The 24,946-nt window shown below is 32.9% G+C and overlaps 4 protein-coding genes across 5 annotated transcripts in view; 3 read left to right on the top strand and 1 right to left on the bottom strand.

Moving 5' to 3' along the window:
• LOC106107673 lies at positions 1-2,070 on the top strand. Its single transcript, XM_013288641.1, has 4 exons — positions 1-129; positions 205-490; positions 659-1,195; positions 1,412-2,070. Coding segments are annotated over exons 1-4 (1,137 nt in total). The 5' UTR covers positions 1-127; the 3' UTR covers positions 1,724-2,070.
• A 62-nt stretch (positions 2,071-2,132) lies between these two features.
• Positions 2,133-3,943, bottom strand: LOC106107674 (geminin). Its single transcript, XM_013288642.1, has 5 exons — positions 3,753-3,943; positions 3,553-3,683; positions 3,348-3,482; positions 3,083-3,209; positions 2,133-2,583 (listed from the first exon to the last, which is right to left on the bottom strand). Exons 1-5 carry the CDS (start codon positions 3,771-3,773, stop codon positions 2,467-2,469), a joined length of 531 nt encoding a protein of 176 aa, XP_013144096.1. The 5' UTR covers positions 3,774-3,943; the 3' UTR covers positions 2,133-2,466.
• Positions 3,944-4,222: 279 nt separating this feature from the next.
• On the top strand, positions 4,223-16,365 carry LOC106107665 (inositol polyphosphate 5-phosphatase K-like). 2 transcript variants are annotated; one of them, XM_013288630.1, is made up of 10 exons: positions 4,223-4,496; positions 4,599-4,718; positions 4,842-5,067; positions 5,543-5,718; positions 6,591-6,836; positions 7,665-7,818; positions 8,817-9,014; positions 11,112-11,255; positions 13,276-13,471; positions 14,529-16,365. In XM_013288630.1, exons 1-10 carry the CDS (start codon positions 4,483-4,485, stop codon positions 14,711-14,713), a joined length of 1,659 nt encoding a protein of 552 aa, XP_013144084.1. In that variant the 5' UTR covers positions 4,223-4,482; the 3' UTR covers positions 14,714-16,365. The 2 variants fall into 2 exon arrangements, with proteins under 2 accessions (XP_013144084.1, XP_013144085.1); XM_013288631.1 differs by lacking the exon at positions 8,817-9,014 and having other exon boundaries at positions 4,224-4,496.
• A 2,841-nt stretch (positions 16,366-19,206) lies between these two features.
• LOC106107636 (G-protein coupled receptor Mth2-like) overlaps positions 19,207-24,946 on the top strand; it is a 40,951-nt gene continuing 35,211 nt past the window's right edge. Inside the window, exon 1 of the mRNA XM_013288578.1 lies at positions 19,207-19,943. Within this exon, the coding sequence (XP_013144032.1) occupies positions 19,419-19,943 (525 nt within the window). The 5' untranslated portion in view covers positions 19,207-19,418. The remainder of the gene's footprint in view (positions 19,944-24,946) is intronic.

Below are 24,946 nucleotides of genomic sequence, written 5' to 3'. Positions count from 1 at the left end.
TTGACGTTTGTCATATTTTCAAAAACATTTTCCTCAAAAAATGATTTTTATATCTACCCATGTTGTTTACTGTGTTATTCGCTTATTTTGTTTATAAGAGTAATCTGTAGTATTTAAAAATTTTATTATGTCAGTAAAATGTAATTGAATTTAATTTTAAACGATACTTACAGGATAAAATACTTACGTGTTATTAATTTCTAGGGAGTATTTAAAAGATTACGATAATGCAGACACAATCAGTATTGATACATTGGCGCTTGAGGAAGCCGTACAAGACGAACGAGAAAGAGAGATATCGGAATTAACTTCACTTAGTAAAAAAGTATGTTTTCTTCATACAAGTATACTGTACTACAGAAATACGAAATCGAAACTGGGAGCTACTTGCCATGAAGCCTGGAGGACGCTTATTAAGAAGATAGGGGGTTCTCCGAACACTTGGAGGGAACTTGGTTATTCATTAGGTATATCGCAAGATGATTTAGATGTAAGTTTTCTTATATTTTAATATTTCATTATATGCATTTATGTTAACTGTTTATGAATATTTGTTAAATTAATATGTAAATGCCCCATCTGAAAGCAAAATTTGTATGTCAAATCTATAAGTTTTAGGAGTACAATAATGTTATTAAATTTCAAAACATTATTACAGTACATCATGAGTACAGTAAGAGAAGATCCGGCTGACACAGTACTTAAAGTCTTTATGCAAAATGAGAACGCAACCTTAGACAAAATCCTCGATGCATTAGTCAAAATGAAACGTTTCGATATCCTGAAATCTATTGACAATCCATTCAGTATTTTATCACAGTCTTTCTATAAAGAGGATAGTGGCTACCATAGCGGTAGCAAAACGACAGGAACAAGAGAAATCATAAGTTTTACAAAGAACTTACCAAATTATTTACCACCAGCTTTAAACAAATCAATGATAATCAAGGAATCTAAAAAACCTGATAAACCAACACTGAGACCACCGATCAAGACTGATGATACAAAGATAGAAAAGGAGCAGCCGATTCTATTTTTGACATTTACCGAAGATGGCTGGGCAACGGCAGTTAATATCAAACAATATGTAGAAAATTGGACAGATGTACCGGCAGTAAGTGTAATTACACTTAATGAGAGAAGGGATGAAGTTTATCAGAATCCTGAAAAGTTTATTAGGGAATATTTTGAAAAGGTAACTTTTCTTTGTACATGTACCACTTACTTTATGTCCCCACAGTTCAAAATTACTTGTCTGATTAGTTTATATGTGAATTTAAATAAAACTGGTATACTGCCAAATATATGTTTTTAACACTAACTCACAGATATAAATAAATAACACACACAGATATATCTTTATGTAGGAACATAGACGACAGAATCACATATTTCTTTTTTAATTTTTCAGGCTGATTTCATAGTTCCAATAATAACAACAGGGTATTTAAATGAAATAAGATCTCATGCACCAAGAGTACATAACACAATTGATAATTTGGACTTCAAATATGCCAGTTTTATATATAAATTGATAATCAACCATTATATACATGCATCTGGTTGTCTTAATGAAAAAGTTCGCAGTGTATTGCCTCAAAACGCAGAAGTCAATGTTCTTTCAGATATTAGAATGTTTCCTGACTTAACACCTTGGACTTACGAAGAAAACTTTGATGAGATGTTTAAAGTGTTTTTGAATAAAGAATACTCAAGTTTTTAAACAGGAACTTAATAGTAGTGAACTATAGCAATATTACAAGGAAACAGTGGTATTAAATTTTTCATGAAATATACTAGATTGAGATAAATTTACATTCTTGAAAGTACAAACATTTTTAATTGTTTAATTTAGAATTTAAAATATATATGGATTGTTAAAAACAGGAAATTTGAAGCAGGGAGTAAATTTATATGTTAATATTTATAGAAATGTATCTTAATATTATGAACTGTGTTGACCCTCCATAGAAAAGTGTAGATTGATGTTAAATATCACTATTTACATATGTTAAGGTATAGTTATTTTGTATTATTATTATTAATTTTTGACAGCTGTAATAAATAAAACAAATTATTTCATATAACTAATTTTATTACACACTAATTAGTCTTCATATGTTAAAAATATGTTATACATTAACCAAAAGCTTTAAGTGTTGATATTAAAAAAAAGAAAAATATTAATCTTCATTTAAATAAGTATAGAAAATTATTCTTACAATCATAGGATGAGGTTCATTTCGTTTTACATCAAATTTAATAAAAAATAACGAAAACACCCTTTTCTGATTATTGTCATTGTAAAGCCCGCTACTAACTCAGTTCTGACCCTTTTATATGAAACCTTGAACTTCTGTTTAAACAATGTTCAACTGTTCAGTTAAAACTGTCAGTTGAAATTCATCTGTAGTGGGCTTAATTGATTGTACAAACTTAAATAGCTAGACATAAAGTAACTATTGTCTACATAGAAGTTTGCTCGTTTTCATCATCAGTTTTCTGTGTGTCATCCAGAGAGTCCACCTGACTGACATCGTTGACATCAATGCCTGTGTCATCATTAGTGTTGTTGGTCAGATCCTGAAATTACAGCACACATGTACAAGTCACATTTTTTAGTCTTCTAAAACTTAGTTTTAATTAGCACACATTTAGAAAATAATTTCTAAGACAAACACAATAAAGATGTTCAGTATTAACTGAACAGTAAAACAGTGAAGCTAAAACTGTTGTATGTAGGTGTTCATTTTTTCTATATTGAAACTGAATGTGTATCATCCTTTATAGACTTAATAGTAATCTCTGAATACAGCAGTTAAAACATGAGTGACCAAAATCATAAATACAAAAACAATATTTGCATAATACAGAGTATGACAACAAATAACAAATTTGTTCATATCTTAGTAATGTAGAATTATTAATAACAAAAACACAGAATAATTGTTGTTAATGATATGTTATAACTTCTTTAACCACTAGCAATGCTATTCCATTTATTTTCACTGTCCACAAAATAATATTAGTCAATCCGATGCCTAGCTTTCCTTTTTCAATAAAAAAAATATGTTAAGCGTACCTTGACAACTTCCACAAAGGCATTAGCTTCTTCCAACATTTCTCTCAGCTTCATATTCTCCTCTCTAAGTTCTTCTATTGTTTCATGAAGCTTCTCATTCTGACTTAATGCTTCCTGTAATGCCGCTCTACAAAATTCATTTCATTACAAAAACAATTGAGTTGCAGAAATTCAATACATGTTGATGTTTAAAAGAAAATATCAGTCTACCTTCAATATGATGAAAATTGTTGTCTTAATGTTTTTTATGAAATGTCATACTTACTGGCTCTTAGTAGCTAAAGCTTTCCAGTAATTTTTTGAAGCAGTTTTATTCGTCAAATCATCGACCGATACTTTGTCATCGAGATTAGCTTGAACTTTCTTGTGTGATGGACTTTTTCTCTTTAATGGAGGTGCTCTAAAAAATAGATAGATTAGTAATATGAAGGCTGTTTACATATTACTATTTTTTTAATATTAAAACTTACATGTCAAGGACAGGAGATTCTCGAGACAACTGATGTTTAGGACTGTTTGATGGTTTACCCACCAAATTTTCCGTGTCCGTTACAGTACTCTGAATTGTCCGTAAAGACTTCCTGGTTGTGCGTGGCACATCCTAGAATAATTCAAAGTAAATTAATAATGTTTATTTAACAATTTCTAAAGGGTTTGGAACTATACTTACTTGAACATCACCAGAGCTCATTTTTATTATTAATCAATGACACTTCACTTCGGCAATTGAATATATGTAAAGTAAGTAAATTAATAGCTTTTTACATTTATTATAATGATATTACACAAATGATTCCCAAAATAAAGGCGCTACAATCTCAAAAACTAGTAAAACAATGGCAGATGCTAGTTTTTGACAGTTTTGACGTGACACTGACAAACGTTTTCCCGCCGTTTTATTATTATCACTGCCAACAACAGAACTAAAAGGAACTTAGAAACGCCTTGAAGATTGATCCACGAAATGTACAAATAGCAATTTAGTGATGTTTTATTTCTTCGAAAAATATTAGACAAGAAAGATTTTATACTGAAACGTTTTTTTAAACCAACCATTCCTTAATTAATTTATTTTTGTGACATTATTTTTTTTAGGAACTGGTAACTCTCAATCTCCGTGATGTCACTGTCATGTGTCAACATCAAGTGTTAATTATTGTGATTGTCGTCTTTATCATATCAGTTTGTGTAATTTCATTTATCAACTAAAATCTAAATAGTTAAGAGTTACGAGTGAACAACTTAACATTAGCTAACTCTTTGGTGTCGTCGTTGTTTAAAAAATTGTGTTTCACAAAAATTAAGCTCAACCCAATTTTCTTTTAATTTCCGTCGTATTTGTGGTAATAATATTTGTAATTAAAACTTATGTGGTGCCTGGATTATAGATATTATTAAAAATGGATACCTTGAGGTAAATATTTTGTATAACTTGAGGTAAATTAACGATTGGAAAACGAGGTTGTATAAATTTTCAGCGATTACTGAAAGCCTTAATGTGTTTTGTTTATTTCAGGTTTTATTTTGTGACCTGGAATGTGGCTACTAAGTCTCCAGGTCAAGACTTAAATTCCTTATTGGATTTTCCATCACAATTTAATCGAAATAAACCTTTACCAGATTTCTATGTCATTGGGTTTGTATATTTGTAATTATTCATGTGATTTAATTTCTCCTTCAACATAATTTGTCTTCTATACAGTGTAAAATATTTTTAGACTATAAAATGTCCATATCTTTAATTAGAAACATTTTTCAGTCTTCAAGAAGTCAAATCAGCTCCTCAGAACATGGTAATGGACAGTTTGTTCACTGACCCATGGACATCCACCTTTAATAAGATTCTGTGCAGACAAGGCTTTATCATTGCAAAGACAATAAGGCTGCAAGGCATCTTACTGATAGTGTACACACAGCTTAAACATGTTACACATCTACGAGATATTGAAGCTCAGTACACTAAAACTGGATTTGGAGGACTATGGGTGAGTTATCTAATATTTTAACTAGATTACTTTTTCCGCGCGATATTAAAAAAATATGTGGTCTATACCTGACTGTGTTGTACATATGTGCTAAAATTTATTGAGATCTGATAAGTTCTTTTGAATATATAAAATAAACATTTGTCTATCAAAACATTCCCATTTAAATTATTAGTATGAATCAATATGAATGATAGATTATTCTGAAGAAAGAAAACTACATCCACATAAAATGGTATAACAAAATTATGATGTTTTTAGGTTATTGTACTTTCATACAATTAAATGAATGTGAAAGTTTAGATGGATGGATCAATGTTTTTTATTTTGCAACCAAAATGACTGAACAGATCTGGATGAAATTGGCATAGAAGTAAAACATAGTGTGGAATCCACTTTCTTTTGTTTTTTTTTTAAATACCACATGAATGGAGTCACCGGCAACAGCTAGTATTAATATGGTATTTAATTTCAGGGTAACAAAGGTGCAGTTAGTGTGAGATTCAATATCTATGGTTGTTCAGTGTGCCTTGTGAACTGTCATCTTACAGCACATGAACATTTACATCACCATCGTGTTACTGACTACAATACTATAGTAAATACCCACACATACCATGTTAGTGAAACTACCCACATATTGTACCATGAGTGAGTATTTTAAAATGTTAATTTTAGCTTTTATAAGTTAAGGAGAACTATCATACTGCATACTAATATTATAAATGTGAAAGTTTAAATAGATGGATGTTTGTTAGAGTTTGTAACCTAAACAGCTGAACGGATTTCGATGAAATTTAATATAGATATAAAGGGTAGTCTGGAAGAACACATCTCACTTTCGTTTTTTTTAATTCCAAGCGAATGGAGTCGCGGGCGAAAGCTAGTTGTCTAAAAAATAATGGCACCAAGTTCGGTGTATTTAACAAATGCATTTAAATCCCCTTAAGAACATCAACTTTTCAATTTATTTAACTTGTACATTTGCTTCAAATAGTAAGTTTTTGTCAATAGTGAAGACCAGCATAAATAATGGATAAAACCATGAGGTTGCCTCCATGCAGTGCATCCTTTGCTAATTAGATTATCAGACTATTTTAAATACTTACAATGAGATAGAACCGTTTTTTTTTGTTTGTATATAAAAGCATATTGTGGGATCATTTTATTTATATCTTAATATTGCAATGCATTAAGTTTTTATAGTGTCTAATCATTTCAACATCTTACATTGTTAGCATTGAATATATTTTATGTATTAAATTTAAAATACATGAAATCATAAAATTTATATAACACTATAATTGCTCGCGATTTCGCCCTCGTGAAATTAAAAAATAGTTACAATGTATCCTATATTACTCACTGATAACATAGCTTTTTAATGGTTAAAGTTTTTTTGAAATTGATCAAGTAGTTTTTGAGTTATTTAAATACATGTATACAAATCTTTTTCTCTATAATATTAATATAGATATCACATTTCAATAGAGTACAAATGTATACAAGCTGAATATTTTTAGCTATGTGTTCTTCATTGGTGATTTGAATTGCCGTCTTCACCATCCGCCAGAAGAAAGCCCTTCAGCGGAAGAAATAGTTGCTGCACTACAAGAGGTAGAAAAAGATAAATATGCAGCGCTACTGAAATATGACCAGTTGTATGGTTCTCAAGAGTTAGATGAAGCATTTGTTGAGTTGACAGAACCCGAGATAAGATTCCCACCGACCTACAAATTTATAATAGGCACCGATGATTATGATCTCAAGTAAGTAAATCTTACTATTATTATGAATGCGATAGTTTAGATGGATGGATGATTACAGATTGCAACTAACTTTTGTGTCTTATTTCTTAAATGGATCTTGATGAAATTTGGCATAGATGTTGAGTTTATTCTGGAAGGACACATAGGCTACTTGTTTTTTTTTTCAATTCCACTGATAATTACATTAAATAATTATTGCCCCTCTGTGATTATTAGAGTACTTTTTTGAAATTGAGAAGAATTGTTATTTAAAAAAATCCCAATTCCATGACATGGTTTCCATTTAAAGTGAACTGACATTGCGGTTTTCCTAATAAAATTCTACGTACATAGTTATGTGACTAAACAAAATCACATTACGTGTGAAATACCTCTGACGTCAAACTAGAGCAGCTAAAGATATATCGATCTGTTGAATTGGTTAAAGTTATGGCTAATTGGCCGAGAAACACGTTTGAATTATTTTGGCCTACAAACTTTATTCAATTACACAGTAATAGAGTAAAATATTTATTAAATATTTTTCAATTACCGATCCCTTAGAATAGTAGATTGAGGACCGTATTCTGGAACGATATTTAAACAGTTCGCTTCGTAAGCGCTACTTACAATCAGATAGGCGTTGAAAATGAAATGGAATTAGGAGTTTATCTTATGCGTAGTCTCATCGTTTAAGACGCCGTTACATATTTAAATCTCGTTCCAGTATTCGGCCTATAGTTTCTGATGGTTGAGAGTTTAAAAGTGTTGAAAGGAGTTTCTTCTCTTATTGTATTATTATGTTGCAAACATTCCAGTTACTTGACTAGTATGCTTCTGTATTTTAAGGAGAAAACCATCATGGACGGACAGAATATTGTACAAAGTTGTACCAAATAATTACGAGAACATAACTCTGAGAGCGGATTGCATAAGTTACAATGACCTACCACATTATACCGTTAGTGACCATAAACCCGTGGTAGCACTGTATACCATCAAGGTCAGTACATACATTTTTTGATATGAGTGCATGTTGTCTAGATTTTTTACTAACATTAGTAGACATTTTGTGTTACGCTGTTGCTAACGAGCTCTAATTAGTCGGCATCATTTAATAGCTGTGTTCTATAACACATTTATGACTACGTTTCTTAGTACTTCGGAGATTCGTGTGAATGTTTTTTTTAAAGTTTGTTTTGTTACGACTATAATCGTTTCGTTAATATATCGCAGTCCGCGAGTAACTCCTAACGAAGCCAAGGCCCACATGATGCTAGAGATTTCATTAAGCGAGCACAGGTTACATAAGCTATTACGTCAATATTAACGCAATTTAACATACTTTTGTTGGTTATGTTTTGTAATTTTTAGAACATAATTAAATAGTTGTTAATTATAAAGGGAGACGATGGGGATATAAACCAGAAAGTGTTAAGATTGAATGTGGATAGCTACAAAGGTAGAAGACCGAAGAAAGTATGGATGGGTTGTGTGAATGAGGATATACTTAAGAAAGGAGTGGATTCAGATATCATGGCTGATGAGATGTATGGAAGAGCAGCACATACTGTGCCGACCCTTCATAAGGGATGAGGGGAAGTGGATAATGAGTTGTTAATGTTACTTAAAAAGATAATCAGTATCTTTATCTTAGCGTTGTTAGTGTTTATTAAAACTGTGTAACTCCAAAAGATTTTGGTTGCATTGCAAAGAATAATGTAATTTATTAGTGTATGAACGTAAAATAACATCTGACATAAATATACTAGGAAAACATTACTAGGTTAACGAGCCATATCGTCTCAGTTACTACGTAGATAATTAAAAAGATCTTATCTAGAAAAAACATTTGTAACGCATCTTACAATAACATCCTTAGTGAATTTACAAAACTTATGTGATTTTACATGCACTGCATATGCATGCTTTAGCACATGCTTTGCTAGCATGCATGTTAACCTATGCAAAGTATGTAGCAGCTTTAAACTAACATGCTAGGTTCAGAGGCTCTTCACTCGCTCCCTGATGGCTGATGTTCCAAGAGTAGCGCGTTCTATGATCAGAATGCGAACCGCTCTCGTCAAGCCTGCTGACACCCCTGATGATGAGGCGGGCACTAGCATAGATGCTCATGGAGTAGATGAAGATGGTGAAGATGTAGTTGATAATGTAGAAGGCGTATTTGTCCCAGAAGAGGTAAGTTTGCATGTTTTTGCCTTTCGGCCTCATTAGTTCGCCTTCGGTACACAGGTTGGAATGGAAACTAGGTGTTAATATCTGCACTGCAATTTTTAAGAATTCATGTGTTTTGTATTGAAAATGTGGAATGTAATGCTACGCTTTACTTTGATGTGTTTTTCTTGTTTTGCATTGAAAGTGCGGTTTTTATGATTATATCGTTTTGTTGCAATAAAAATTGTATTAACATCATTCGTTACTGTAATAATTACTTCGTATATGTTGTTGTTTCCTTATAAAAATTAACACTTTCAATTTTAATGTTATGTTAAAATATTTAGGTAATCATGTTTGAGAGATCCCTATAGTAGCTTTGGACCGAGATACAGGCCGCGTGGAATTAAAAAAAAATAAATAGCACGTGTTCCTTCAGACTCACCTCTACATCTATGCTAAATCTTAACAAATACCTATCCATCCATTTATAGTATTAGTAAGATATTCTTGGCAGCATAAAATATACAATTGTGTTGTATTCAGTACGTAATTGCTGATATCGTGATATTTCTGTGTTTCTAGCTTGTTGTGGGGTTTCAATACTGTCCCCATTGCAATGCATTGACAATGCAATGGAAGGATTCTAACAGATTTAATTACCTGACTAACCTAATTCTTTTGTTAGTATTTTATCATAATAGAATTAAATAGGATATTTTAATACTAAAAGAAATACGCGTAGAAAATATACAGCGTTATAAGACAAAAATTTATGAAAATTAGTCACAGATGGCAAAAGGGTTCAGCTTAAGAGATACTGGTTGGTTGATGTTACATCTTTTAACATTCGATATCAAAAATCATTTTTACTGCACAATGATTGCAAATATCAAATGTTGTAAAATGTCCAACTGAGATAAATCTGACAGATTTGTTGTTTTTGCCTATGAGATTGGAACTTTTGCATTATTGTTGGGAATGTAATATATTGGTTTGAGTTTATAACAAGTTTTCCCTAGTATCGACCAACGTGATAATCTTTCCGATAAGGCGATAAATGTACGATAAACTCAAGTTATTCAGCTGTAGCTGATACTGTGTAATTAAATACTTCGTGATATACCTAATTTCATAATATTACAAACATATTTTTACTAAACCGCGGGCCAACATGACTAACCTAGTCACCCAAACTTAAGGAAGGCTCCGAGTCTTGGTGGGGACGTATTTTACTTACTACCTACTACAAACCTTTAAATATTATAGTATAGTGCTATTCAATCTTTATGTATGCTCGGAATATTGTATGAAGCGTTCATGGAATACGGTATATAGAGATGTAGGGAAGAAACAGTCTTGTTCGAGCGTTCTTCTAAACGCAGTGTAATCTGGCAAAAACCACGAGCATCTATTAATTTTGAATCTTGTAATACATTTCATTAAATTAAACTTTTATCATACTCCATACTTAATATTATAAATGCGAAAGTTAAGATGGATGGATGGATGGTTTGTTAGAGTTTGCAGCCTAAACGGATTTCTTTGATATTTAGTTTGAATGTAGAGGATAGTCTGGAAGAACACATAAGCTACTCACTTTTTTTTTTATAATACCACGCGGACAGAATCGCAGGCAAAAGTTAGTATTTAATAATGAATTGACACATCCATGGGGATTAATTTTGGCAACATTTCTCGATCTATAATAAGTATGGAAACATTAAGTGTAGAAACATTTTTTATTCATAATAGTTATCTTCAGTTCTGAAGTGAAAGTTTAAAAGTGCGTATTAATACCTTAGTCCTTGATTGTTCACAATCTTAAAATGTACTTAAAATACCGAGATCTTAAACAAGATTGTAGAAATAAGGAGAAAACGAAAAAAAGAAGCAATTATCGGACATTTGATATTAATATGCAAATAAAAGATTCTGCTCATCATTGTATTTAGAATTCTACCCTTTCAATATTTCATTAATCCAACCTTTCAACTACTCGTTCAAGTACACAACTGGCTACTCGACTGATTTCTTGACCGTCTAGTCGACCAACTCAATCTCAACACGAAAACAGTAAATTGCAATAATTTCATACATTGCGCGTTTTTATTCTTGCAGGTGATGGCAAACTATACAGAGAAGACGGTGGAATTCGCACCAGTGGTTAGAATCTGGTACATCGGGGACGCGGACTTCAGGACGCATTGCACTTTGTCACCCGACGTTGAAATAAACCCCAACGACTGGATCGGAATTTACGATGTAAGTTAAAACTACACCATCCATATAAATACTATCACAGAATCCTTAACCAAACGATATTTCAAGTCAAAATTTGTACTGTCGCGGAAATCTGTGGTGTTCCGCTTCAGGAAAAAATGCCTTGTTTATTATAACGAGACAAACTCCGTCTTTTCCTACAAATAACTAATTAGATAGCAGTGAATGGTGAAAAGGGTTAATAATAAAAAGAAACTAGACGTGTATCACTAAGCGACTTTTTTTTCGTTCAGATACTTAAAAGACGCATTTTATTGGTTTTGAGTTCCTCGTCTCGTTTGAAAATGTTCAAACGATTTTTTTTATAATACATTAAAAAAAAAAACAATTGCAGCTCGCTCGTTTGCTCGTTTGCCACCTTATAAGGTGGCCACCTGAATCCACCGAAATGAAAAGCGACCGCTGCCCATAAACATCCGCAATTGCAGATGCGTTGCGTCTTCTTAACTGACGGAGGAGGAGACGCACATAAAGAGAACATTTTGCCTTCCTATGCGTCTCCTCCACCGTCAAATCCACTACTTTCAAGTAACTCTATTATAAAGCTGTAAAATCTTGTTAGTACAATTCTACGGCTTATTAATTGAATTAGGTTAATATATGCTTAATGTTAGTTAATTAGATCGTTCTAGATCTAATATCGAGGTCAAGGAATGCACGTTAATGCATGTTAGTAGAGCATTATTATAAGAATTGGCGATAAGCGGATTCGTACCCTTTATTGATAAAACAACCGAAAAGAGTATCATATGTAAGTCCCATAAAATAATATAACTTTCTTCGGATGGGTCAAACATCAATAGTTAAACCTTTTTGTATATCTGTAAACCAAATGAGGAATTGAAAAGCGAAGACTGGCTGTCCTGGCTAATTTTTGTAAACGTTTTCTCAATCTTCTATTTATCAATAACTAGTTGTTGCTCGCGACTTCGCCCGCGTGAAATTAAAATACCTACATTAAAAATGTAACCTATGTTACTCAGTGATAACGTGGTTTTTTAGTGGTGCGGGAATTTTTTAAATCGGCCCAGTAATTTTCGAATTATTGCAATACATACAAAAATACAAATCTTTCCTCTTTATAACATAGTATAGATATAATACAGTATTTACTACTATGATTGAAACATTGTGCATTTTAAAAACATGTTATTTTAGAAGCTGGCAAAATTTAACGCAATTCAACATAACCGGAAATGTTACTATGTGCGATAAAAGTAGTTTTCCTGATTTTTATCAATTCTGAGAACTGATAACTTTAATTTAAAATGATAAGTTACAAGCATTTTTACGAACCGGAAATAACAATCTAATTCGTGGAATATCTTTATATTGAGGATTTCTTTTTAAAATCGATAGCCAGACCTATATTTACTGTTTAAGATAAATATATATAGATTAGCTAAAAAATATAGTCTCTATGTTGTTTTATTATTTGCAAAAATACACTACACTAGTTAATTGAAATAAAATGATTGTCCAAATACCAAATTTCATCTTATTAGGTTTATGCCTCTGCCCACTATCATGTAAGGCTAGTCTATTAAGTGGAAACTTGGTCTTAGAACCATTATCGAAAGCCACTCTACAGGTGATTCTTTATGGTCGGATCACAAGCTTTGTGGAGGTAGAGGATGTCAATTTCTATAGTTTAAACTCGAAGTATGTTGCCCTATTTTCTATGGTTAGTTAATTTATTGTAAAAAATGTGTTTTTTACGATTTTAAAGCTATAAAAATCGGGTAAGATAGTATGCGCTTAAACGATAGCTACGGAAGTCTTTTTGCTTCCATGAAGCTTGTGATCCGTCCGTTTAGGATCACTCTGTATAGACATTTCTTCAAGTTTTAATGTTCTAGAATAAGAATATATTTATTGCACACTAATGATAACTATATTAATGTTGCCTTGGTTTCTTAACTAGGATTCCTGTGTTTAAGAAGCCAAGGACTTCCCTTACAAAATGATACATTAATGTTTACTGTTCGTTTTGCATTTTCAGGCTGATTTCCATAATTTAGACGATTACATCGCATACGAATATTTAGCTAAAGTATCGTTGGCACACGATTCTCCGGAGAGCGGACACCCGCGTACGATCACGCTGAGCTTCCCCGTGGGCAGCGGCGTGCGCACGCCCGGCTTCTACAGGTTCATATACTTCAGCCAGCCTAATAATGAAGTCAGGAGTGTCCTCGGTGAGTTGATATAAGTGTTTTATGATCGAAAATGTAATCTATCTATCCTATTATAATAAAGCGTAAACACACACTTCTTTGTTGCCTAAGATGTCAGCAATTACAGCATATTTTTGAATAATTATTTTCTTAATAAAATCCTCACACTTACGTTACGCTTTAGGCTATATATTTTGACGATATTAAACTTAGGGGGTAAATATTTTGGATAAAAACCCTAATGTGGGAAAGAGACCGTAAGTTGCTGCCAACATCAAGGAAGCAAGATTGCCAAGATTTGTCATGTCGCCATTTTGACATTTGTTATTGATAATTTGACAAATGTGAACAATAAAATGAAATTTTCATAATTTCGTACGGATGAAGCCGCACGGGAACAGCTAGTTCTTAATATAGTAAAATTTATTTAAAAAGTAAAGCATAAAAAATAGTGATAATTGTAAAGACAACAAGGTTAGGCAATTTATAGTCTAAAGCGTGTCTCAGTTATAGGGCTTTTTATTAAAAAAGCAATTATTCAAAATTGTACTGTGATTGCTGACATTACTATATAGTGTGTGTTTACGCTTTATCATCTTAGGAGAGATATAGATTATTGTAGTGAAAAATTAAGATATTTATGATGTCATGCGAATCGCACGTAAACAGCTAGTCTATACTGTTAGGAACAATATTAGTACCGTGCTGTAGAGTTGGCGCAACTCTAGATTATCGACATAAACGTCACGTCCCTAGCTGACAGCTGTCAATGTCACTAGAAGTATGGATAGATTGGCGCGTAACTTGAGTCTTGACGAGAAGTATTGCTCTGAGTTAAAAGCGATAGTATCAATTAAATAAGTTGTCTAATAATACTAATGTTATAAAGAAAAAAAAAATGTATTTTTGTACTTATTGAAATGACTCAAAAACCACTGGAACACTTTATTCTAACAATAACATAGTAACAAAAGTAACATAGGCCACTTTTTTTATTATTTTTTTAATATCCCGGAACGAAGTTGCGAGTAACAACTAGTATTATTTAAAACTTAACACATTCTCACAAACCCTTCAGGTATATCGGATCCTTTCGAGGTGTGCAGCAAAGAGGATGCCCTGGTGAGTATCGACCCTTGCGAGCAACCTTCCACCAGCTCCGAGAAGCCGAGCTCCGCCACCACCGACTTGTTCACCGACTTCACCGGCCTCGACGTCGCCAAGCTCTCGCGCCACTTCTCCAACGACCTCAGCATCGACTGACTAAAGACGTACCTTCCCAGCTCGCCCGCTAGGAAGAAACTCTAAAAGGTAATCTAAGTGTAAATGTCTCTTTTCTAGCCCCTTCACTTTTACCGCGTAAAATTACTATATACTAAGGGCCAGTCCTACCAAATTGTAAATTGTTTGATAACAATTGAACGTGTAAACAACAAAATGACGTAATTTTTAAGCTATCTGGGCTTCTATCAGCCAGTGGTGGGACAAGCCCTAAAAGTCTTTTTTAGCTGTCGCTTTAATTTATCCGCGTAAAATTTCTATGCTAAAAACTACTGGACCAATTTAAAAAATAATTGAACCATTAAGAATTTATATAATCAGAGTGACATAAGCTATATTTTTTCTACGCTGGCAAAGTCGCGTGAAACAGCTATTAAAAATGCAGCCTATGTTACAGGTAACGTAGCTTCTTAATGGTGTAAAATTGAAATCGGCCCAGTAGTTTTTGAGTTATTTCAATACATACAAAATACAAATCTTAACTCTTTATAATATTAGTATAGATATTGAATAGTTGCTGAATGTTAAGGCGGGAATACACATGCCAGCTAGCACACTTGCAAGCTACTGGCATGTTTATTCTTATAATATAGCTGGCATTCAAGTTGACTCGAAGAGTGAATTAAATTTAACAATGACATACCTCGTCTAGTACGGTCTAGTGAACTGGCATGCAAGTTACTATTCCATTTATTGTCATGTGTATTCCCGCCCTTATTTGTTAATCATCGGTCTTTGTTATTCCACTGAAAATGTATTTTAAACATAGTTAATTCCTGACACATTGTATATTCTACTTTATACTGACAGTATAAAGTTCATTTTTGCTTGCATCTGAGATTACAAATAGCAATTTCGCTACATCCAAGTTAGACATTTTATAGATTTTATGTACTTATTTAATGTAACATTTAGTTAATTTTGGTCATTAAATATAAATCAATGCAATAATGAACTTTATAGTTATATACATAAGTATTATATTTAATAAGAATATTTAGAACTGACAATGATGAGCATTTAGACGGATGTAGCAAATATACAGTACATTAGAGGGGTCAAAGAACGGTTAGGATTGAGTTAAATGGAGTGAATGAGTCGAAACTATACTCACTCAATCATTCACTCATTCGTTCACACGCAGTTCAAATGAACGTTGTCTTTAGGAGTGTACCATGGCTTTTAGACAATAATAATGTAGGAACATTTTAATAAAATTACAATAAGATTATTTCAGTGATGTAATAGTACAATTAATAATAGGTTGAAAGTTATTGTACAATTAATGTTGTTTATTTTCCTTTGACATTCGTTTATAAGTCTTTTTAAATTACGTGATAGCTAAGTTTTTTATATTGTTTTCAATTTTTTTTAGTATGAGAAATACCACAAAAAATCCATTGTAAGAAAATTATTCACAATTAGAAAAAAAACATCTTTTGTTATGAAAATATTTGTATAAAATCTTAGTTTTAAGTATATAAATTGCAATATCTTTGCAGTAATATCTGTACAAAAACATAGCTATTTCACTCACATGTTAAGTATAGCAATAGAATTATATAATCTATATCTATACTGTTATAATAAAGCGTAAACACACACTTCTTTATTGCCTAAGATGTCAGCAATCACAGCATATTTTTGAATAGTACTTTTTTAAATAAATAGCCCTACACTTACGTCACGCTTTAGGCTATACATTTTCACGCCATTAAACTTAGGGGTAAATATTTTGGATAAAAACCTTAATGTGGGAAAGAGACCATAAGTTGCTGCCAACATCAAGGAAGCAAGATAGCCAAGGACATGTCATGTCAATTTGACATTTGCTATTGATAATTTGACAAATGTAAACAAAAAAAATTTCATGCGGATAAAGCCGCATTGGAACAGCTAGTCTTAAAATAAACAAGGAAGTGATTTAATACTTAATAAATGTTTGTTCCAATATTTATGTCACAAATTATATTACATAAGATAATTACATGTAGTTAAATTCCGACATTTTGAAAATTAAAATATTGCTTCATTAAATTTCTATATTGTAGAGTTTCACAAAAAATCACAATTATTTAAAATATTTGTAACAAAACATGGTTAGAACTAGTTACTTAAATATGACAATATTTTTTTTTCTTATATTTAAATATGTAACAATAAAACTGTATGTGTTTTTAGCTTGCCTAACTTAAATTTATATAGGTAGTGAAATTTATTACTATGTACCCAGAAATGTATATAGACATTTTGCGGATAAATCTTAAAATAATTGCTAATGGAGGCGAATGAGGCGCCCTCATCAGTGTTTCTATTTTCCTGGTTTCTGGTACATTAGTAGGAAAATGTAGAATATAGTTGTACTAATATCTTTTCTAGCTATGTAGAAACTGTTAAAATAAAGATTGTACATTTGTTACCAAACATTGCCATATTTTAAGTTGTTGGTCAGAATGTTCAATTTATTTTTAAAGAAATACTAAAGACCGTAATACATTTTACTTTCGGTATCATTCTTATTTGGTATTTTACAAAAATTATAATTTTGAAATTCTAGTTAAATTAACGACATCTTTCGGCCAAACATAGCACGTGATTAGTTTCAGATTTAAATAATAGATGTCGCTATAAGATTGTTTTTAACTTTCGTAGGGAATTATAGATGGCGTTATTTTAACGTAACTATCGAGATGAAAATAAAGTTTTATAAAAACAGTTCTTTTTTTAGGAGCGGATTTTACTTTATAAGGACGATCTTAGTTAAAATAAAAAATTGACAAAAGAAAATTCTTTTTCAGAACGTCACATATTTTTGAATACAATTGTATGTGATTGCAATAAATATTGGTAAGACAGCATAGTATGTTTTATGACGCATATTTCTTACGATGTTTTTAATAAAATTCATATTTTTTATGCATCTTATTGCATTGAAATAAAGTTCAAAATATTTTAACATATCGTTAGTTATACGTTACATTGCTAAAACCTGCGTTGTTTGTGTATGTCGAAAATTAGCAGCACCCATGTCAGTGTTTTGTATGACAACATAATGTTTAACAAACAAAACGTGATTGTTTAAAAAAATATGTTTGAATTAAAAAATAGTGTTACTCTAAATTCAACCATATTTGTTTACGACGTAAGGTTGCTTTTGATAAACCATAAATTGAAGAAAATGATTGGTTTATTCACAGATTTAACAAACATACAAATAATTCAGTCATAGGTTTGGGAAGTAAGAAAAGAAACTTTTTTTTAACTTCTCCGAAAGTAAATAATGACGCTATTTAACTGACATTGGTGGTTATTTAATTTACGATTCGATAATATCGAAGAATTTACGACTCAATTACTGACAAGCTAAGGCTCAAAATTGGCTCATTGTTTCGACAATAAGAGTGGATTGGCTCAAAGTTTATAGACATTTTTGAAAAGTTTAACGAAAGAGAAAAACTATGCGAGTAGTTTTCTCTACGTATATGTATTATGTACGTACATGCTTTATACGCGATAAAGAATTATTACAAGTATTAGTTATTTAACATAATAACGTTACAAATAAAAAGGCCTAAAAATAAGTTACTGTTTTTATATAATTAATTGATTAAAGTCAAAAAAAAAACTATATTTTTATTTCTAGTATTTTATAGAAAGTAAACCGGTTACAGTAACATCAATGAGACCGTCAATAATTGTAATAAGCGATATTCTATTTAAAAGCAATTGCATTCAGTCAGGATCAAAAGTTTTGGTCGCCGTATGTTTTGTGTGTTTTCTATTGCAGCCGTGAGAGGTTATTTCTTAAATCAATCAGACATTACAAACTTATACAACTCATAAATACCACCGATTGAACGACAATTTGTAACTTCGTATTGTATATTTTTGTAGAAAACTGCAGCAGTATGTACATATTTAGCTTTATTATAAGTACTTAATGAATTTAATATATAAAAAAGTTATATAGGATTATTTCAAAACACCTTATGTAATAAATAATGTTTATTCAAGTTAAAATATGTTTTGTTATACAGTACCTATGTAGCTTGCCAAATGTTTACTTCTATGTCTGACATTTTAAACTCTAGTAGTAAAGTTTAGTATGCTTCATGTAGTAGAATGTTCCCTCTAAAATCTATGAAAAAATGACGTAGGTACGTTACGTATGTTGTAACCACTATATAAATAAATGCAGCAAGGCTTAGCTACAAGTTTACAATAATGCATATTATATCATATATTATATCAATGTTCATCATATATTTATTACTCGTTCGTAAAATTTATCATTCCTATAATCTTAATTTCTAATTTACTATACGAGATTGCTTGTAATGTTTTGCATTTTCGGTTACGGGCATGTTGTAGAGTTTAGTACAAATGATAAATGTAATCAATGTCACAACAGTTGTGTTACGATAATAAAGTCTATTTAGTTGAATTTGTTGTTTTATTTTTAAACACGTGCCATTCCAACTGCATGACGTGACGTGACGTAGTCGAGGCCGACTGTGGAGAATATCGTACGCGGCGATGAGTAAAGCGATGCCGCGATAAGGGATACGTGAAACTGAGTGATGTTTATCGGCGGAGTGCGGAGTGCGGCCGCGTAGCGCGTAGCGTTATCGGGAAAGCGCGGGAAAAGCGGCCGCCGAGCTCAGTAGGCCCGCGTACGCCGACCGATATGGACGCCACGACGCGCGCGCTCGTTCTCACTCTAACCGCGCTCGCGATCGTCGCGCGCGCCCACCTGCCGTCCCACGACAACATACTCAGAGTCCAGCTGTGGGACGCCGAAGGTCTCAGCCGGGACCCCGTGCCCCCGCGGATCTCGGAGTCCGCACTCAACCATCGCAAGCTCAAAGTCAACGTTAACTCTCTGTACGATGCCATGATGAAGGAGTCGGAGCATGGAGCGGAGAGGTTCGCTCGGCACAAAGTCCGACACAAGAGGCGGCGGCCGCGCCAGAGCGGCACCGACCTGCCCTGGAGGTTCCACTCGGGCGCAGGCTCGCTCAACGTAGCCGCCTTCGATGACGCCGTGCCCTGGGATGTGATCGAGGGAGGTGGCGGCGGGGACTCGGGCAACGCGAGTGCAGTGATTTCCGCGAGTGTTGCGAGTAGCGCGGGTGCCGCGGGTGCCGGCAGCGGGCCGGAGAGCTCGCCGCGAGACGTGTCGCCGCCCATGACACTGCGCCAGGACGAGGAGGTAATGAGCGAGGGCAAACAGCCGGCGTAGACAATGCGGCCGCCTTTCAACGCCATCGCCGCCAAGGGGCTGCCGATATTCACTTAATGAGCCGGCGGCGCTCAGGAGCCTCTAGCACCTATTCACCACTTCCTTTGATTCCGCACCCTCGGGCGGCGATGCGCTGATAAAGTGAATGCCCTCCATTGTTTTTAAAATATGTTTTCTCGCTGAATGTCGATGTTATCGCGCCGGGCGGCCTCGAAATGAAGTAAAGTGTTTAAGGGGAGATTGGCTCGCAGTCGGTAATCGGGAGATATGTCGCTGATAGCGGCCGCTGCACTTCGCGTTTCCTCGACCACTCATTATTTAAATACAATAACAGAGTGTTGATAATGAAAACGTATCGAGTCGGAATTTTGTTTTCAGAAGTATGTGTATGGAATTTCTGATAACATATTTTATCTTATAAAACGTTTCGTGGCCGCCAATCCGGATCGTATTGCAGTAGGATGATAATTGTAAAAGTGATTTGCGACGCTTCTAGCTATTATGTTATTTTTTATTTACTTGTAAGCATTTAAACAACTGATATTAACTTGATGTGATGTTATCAACCTTCATGTACTGCATCTCATAAAGTGTATTATTATCATTATTGCGAATATTTTTTACCGTGGTATGGCTGTGGAATGGACTGAAGTAATTAACTTCTTAGGCTTTTAAGATGTAATCTTTTAATAGTGTTTGGTGTACGTTGTAAACTTATAGATATAATTGTTAATGTAGGCATGTATGAGAATCTATTTTCAATATATAAATTCGAAACATATAAAGGAATTTCATTTAGTTTGTTGTACGGCGTTTCTGCAGCGATCCATTGTTGCCGCCCCCCGGCCCTACACTTTGTAGGGGGCCCTTTACATACCCGGAATTTAACATCCGACCTTTCACATATATTGTTAACCTTTTGCGAAACTGGTTGGGGTTCGACTGTAGGGCCAGTTCTACATTGCTGATTTATTTCATTCAATGGATTTTCGGGACCGTATTCAATATTTGAATGGATTTTGTATAGATACAAAATCTACTTTAATTTGGTTCCCTTTTAAAGTAAAATTTGAAAGTCCCATATCCGAATACTTAAAAAGATAAATATATGACAATTCCACAAACATAACCAAGTATAAATACAAGAAATTAAAGTTAAAAACTATATAGACATAACGTTAATATTGTTGATGGGAGCTAATTCAAAGTAGTAATTAATTTTAAAAGAAAGCAAGTATAGAGTAACATTTCTAAATCTCTGCGAAGCATTAGGATTAAATGACCTTACACTTAAATTGGACAAGTTCAGATCTTAAAGTCGACAGAACCAATTTCTTAAAAACACAATATTCTAAGTTCACAAACAGTTTTCAGTTAGACAAATACATTCACGTATAAATATCAAGCAACAAAAATGAAATATCGAAAGCTACTAAAATGAAATATTGGCAGCTTATATGATAGTCAATTAAGGGGTCTAAATGCATTTCGCGCTATCCATTCGCTAGGTGTGACCACCGTCAACGCCCGCCGCCCGCAGTGCTCCGCCGATCAACCGGAAATTAGGCGCAAATCAATAATTTCCCTTCGCAACACTGTCCACTGATCAACACGTTAATGCCGTCTGATGGATACTCCGATGTCTGTGTACATGTTAAATTAAACACTATTAAATCCAAATTCCTATCAAAACTAATCTAATTCGTATAATCATACTAATATTATAAATGCGAAAGTTTAGATGGATGTTTGTTAGAGTATGTTGCCTAGACGGCTGAACGGATTTCGATGAAATTTGGCATAGATGTAGATGATATTCTGGAAGTACACTTAGGCTATTTACTTTTGTTTCTTTAATTACTACGATGACGAAGTCGCGGGCCAAAGCTAGGTAAATCGTAAAGTGAGATTGCAATTGTGGTTAACAAATTCTTACAATACTGAATGGATTTCAATATCTCCATTTGAAACTAATAATATTCAAAAGTTACACAGATGTTGCGATACAATTATGAGTATGAACTCAGATATGAACAGTTGAAAACATTAATAGAAATGATTTCAGAAACTTAAATAGATAGTTCATCAACGTACAAATATATTTCGAGACACATGTAATGTTATAGCTGTCACCTCAGAAATGAAGTGGGTTGAGTATTACTAATAAATAATTATCTATACATATAATAAAATTGGAGTGTCTGTTTGTAATATCAAAAGAAAAATTCCAGATTTCGGGAATATGATGTAATTGCGTTGCTGATAACGAACATCGCATTTAATTTTTTTGTCTGTCTGTCCGCAAGCCGCGTTTATTCCGGGATAGTTTCAACAAGTTATTAAAAACATGACTTCATCGGTAAACACTAATAATATCCCACTTCTGTTTACATACAGAGGTCGACACAACACTAAACACTATTGTTTCTGTTGTTTACAAAACTTTTAAAAACAATAATATTGTTATTAGTGTATTTATTATCATAATGATAACAATCTTATTGTGGAGTCAACAAAAATAAACACTAAACAATTATTTTTTGCACACCCATCCTATGAGATAATTGTTGTCGAAGGCAGAATGACTTTAGCCAGCGTAAATCGTTTCCTTCCTTCATACGTAATTAAAATCAATAGTCTTTAGCGCTATTTATAAATATTTATCATGTTAAGTCAATAGAAATATCAACGGCCACATATTCAACTTTTATATTCAAGAAAATATCATAAACAGACATTACTACGATAAACAAAAAGTATGCGTATTATTAATTACGTGAGAAATTACTAAATCTTTGACACTCGATTCAAGGTTGCTTAGACCTCATATACTAACTCAACACGACCCAAAGCTATTTTAATATTATAAAGAGGAAAGATTTCTATATATTGAAATAACTCAAAAATTACTGGGTCGATAACAAAAATTCTTTCATCATTAAAAAACTACGTTATCTAAGTAACACTGAGTAACTTAATATTTTTTGTTATTTTTTAATTTCACGCGGGCGAAGTCGCGAGCAACAGCTAGTTGTTATTAAATAATTACGTATTTATTCATACTAATAGAAAATTATTAGTTCATATCTACATATTAAAAAATAATTATACATAGTACATATACTAAATCTTCACCTATTCGGTCGTAACGACAAACTAAAAAGTTTTTTTATTTTATTTTATTTAAAAATATAAAGCAAATATTTCGTAGTCATAGATACATTTACCTCTGAGTACTAAAATAAGATAAAAAGTCATCAAGTATTTTTTAACAAAAATTAAAGTTTTTTAATACGATAAAATTTGGAATAAAAATTCGCAAGAGGAAAACGTCTACAACCCCCAAAGGACTAATAGCGTTACCGTAACATGTAATAAAATATTCATGAGTTTTATTATACGTGTACTTCGACAGTTTAGATAAAAATCTATATTTAATATTACGGAATAATTGTCGTTCATTGTTAGAAATTTATAAAGAATAAGCTTTCGCCCGTGACTGCGTCCGCGTGGAATTAAAAAAGTACATAAGTAAATAGCCTATGTGTCCTTCCAGACTATCCTTTACATCTATGCCAAATTTCATCGAAATCCGTTCAGCAGTTTAGGCTATAAACTCTAACAAACATCCATCCATCTAAACTCTCGCATTAATAAGATTATCTTACTATGCTTACTAATATTATAAATGCCAAAGTTTAGATGGATGTATGTTTGTTAGAGTTTATAGCCTAAACTGCTGAACGGATCTCGATTAAATTTGGCACAGATGTAGATAATCTGGAAGAACACATAGGTTACTCATTTTTGTTCTTTTTTAACCCCACGCGGATGGAGTCGCGGGCGAAAGCTAAAATATAAATAGTTTTAATGCAATTTTTCACGTTAAATTGTATCAAACACATCCGTTCACGTTAAAAGGGGTACAAAGTCCACGTACTAATGATTAATTAGTTTGTTAGAGATTAACATCAACTATTAACTGCGGTCGAAACCATACATTTAACGTTAAAAGATTAGTGTAACACAATCCGTCCTCATTTGGGCGGTTGGTAATTAAATTACGTTCGTACAAACTATATGCACACATAATATGATCACTACCGTACTAATGAACATTGTCGGTATTTCAATTAAGCTTGAAATAACCCGTGAATCAGTGACGTCACCCGTGACGTACCCGTATACGCTGAAAAGGTTTACGCTTGCCGCTTGTCACAGATTGGGCGGAATTTCGACGTAATTATGTTAGTGCGATTACATTGTGGTATTCATTTTAGGTTATAATGCGGGTTTGTTATGTAACGAATAAATCTGTATCTATTTCATAAAATCAGATTAATTAAATAAAAGGAATTGAAGAAATAAATATGAATAAAATGACATCTAACTTTCTAGAAAGAATGAAAAAAAAACACTAGACGTAACAATAAGCGAGAATTCTACAGTCCGGCAAAAATTAAAAATATTATTAACGTTAAGTTATTGATATAAAAAATGATTTCGTTTAAGTGCAGAGTAACGTAATAAGTGGCGGAGGCCATATTTAATTAAAGAACAAATGAAAACACGGCGGTAAATGAGTGGATTTATGGCCGTATATTTCGGGTAATAACAAGACAAAAGACGGCTACTAAAGCTTTTGAATTAAATTGCAGCAGTCCATAACCACAGCTGTAACACGCAACCACATTTCTAATTAATAATTAAAGCAATAAAGGGACTCAGACTCTAACACCCTAATTTATTAATACTACGACGCAACTATGGCATGTTAGGTGCGGTTATTATTTCTGTTTTACTATTTTCTGTCGTTAAACTATAACTTCTGATAACAAAATGTTATACACATGCTAAAAGAATGCTATGCAGCTATGCTTCAGATTTTAACCGTAACTATTGATTTTAGAGTGTCTTTTACTGTAAACCAGTGATTCTCAAAGTGGTCCAGATGAACCCCCTGGGGCAACCGC

The sequence above is a fragment of the Papilio polytes genome, unplaced genomic scaffold, assembly GCF_000836215.1.
Source record: "Papilio polytes unplaced genomic scaffold, Ppol_1.0 DF821956.1, whole genome shotgun sequence".
Classification (NCBI taxonomy): Eukaryota; Metazoa; Arthropoda; class Insecta; order Lepidoptera; family Papilionidae; genus Papilio; species Papilio polytes.
Note: the sequence above shows the minus strand (reverse complement) of the source record. Positions and strands in the feature narration are given on the sequence as shown.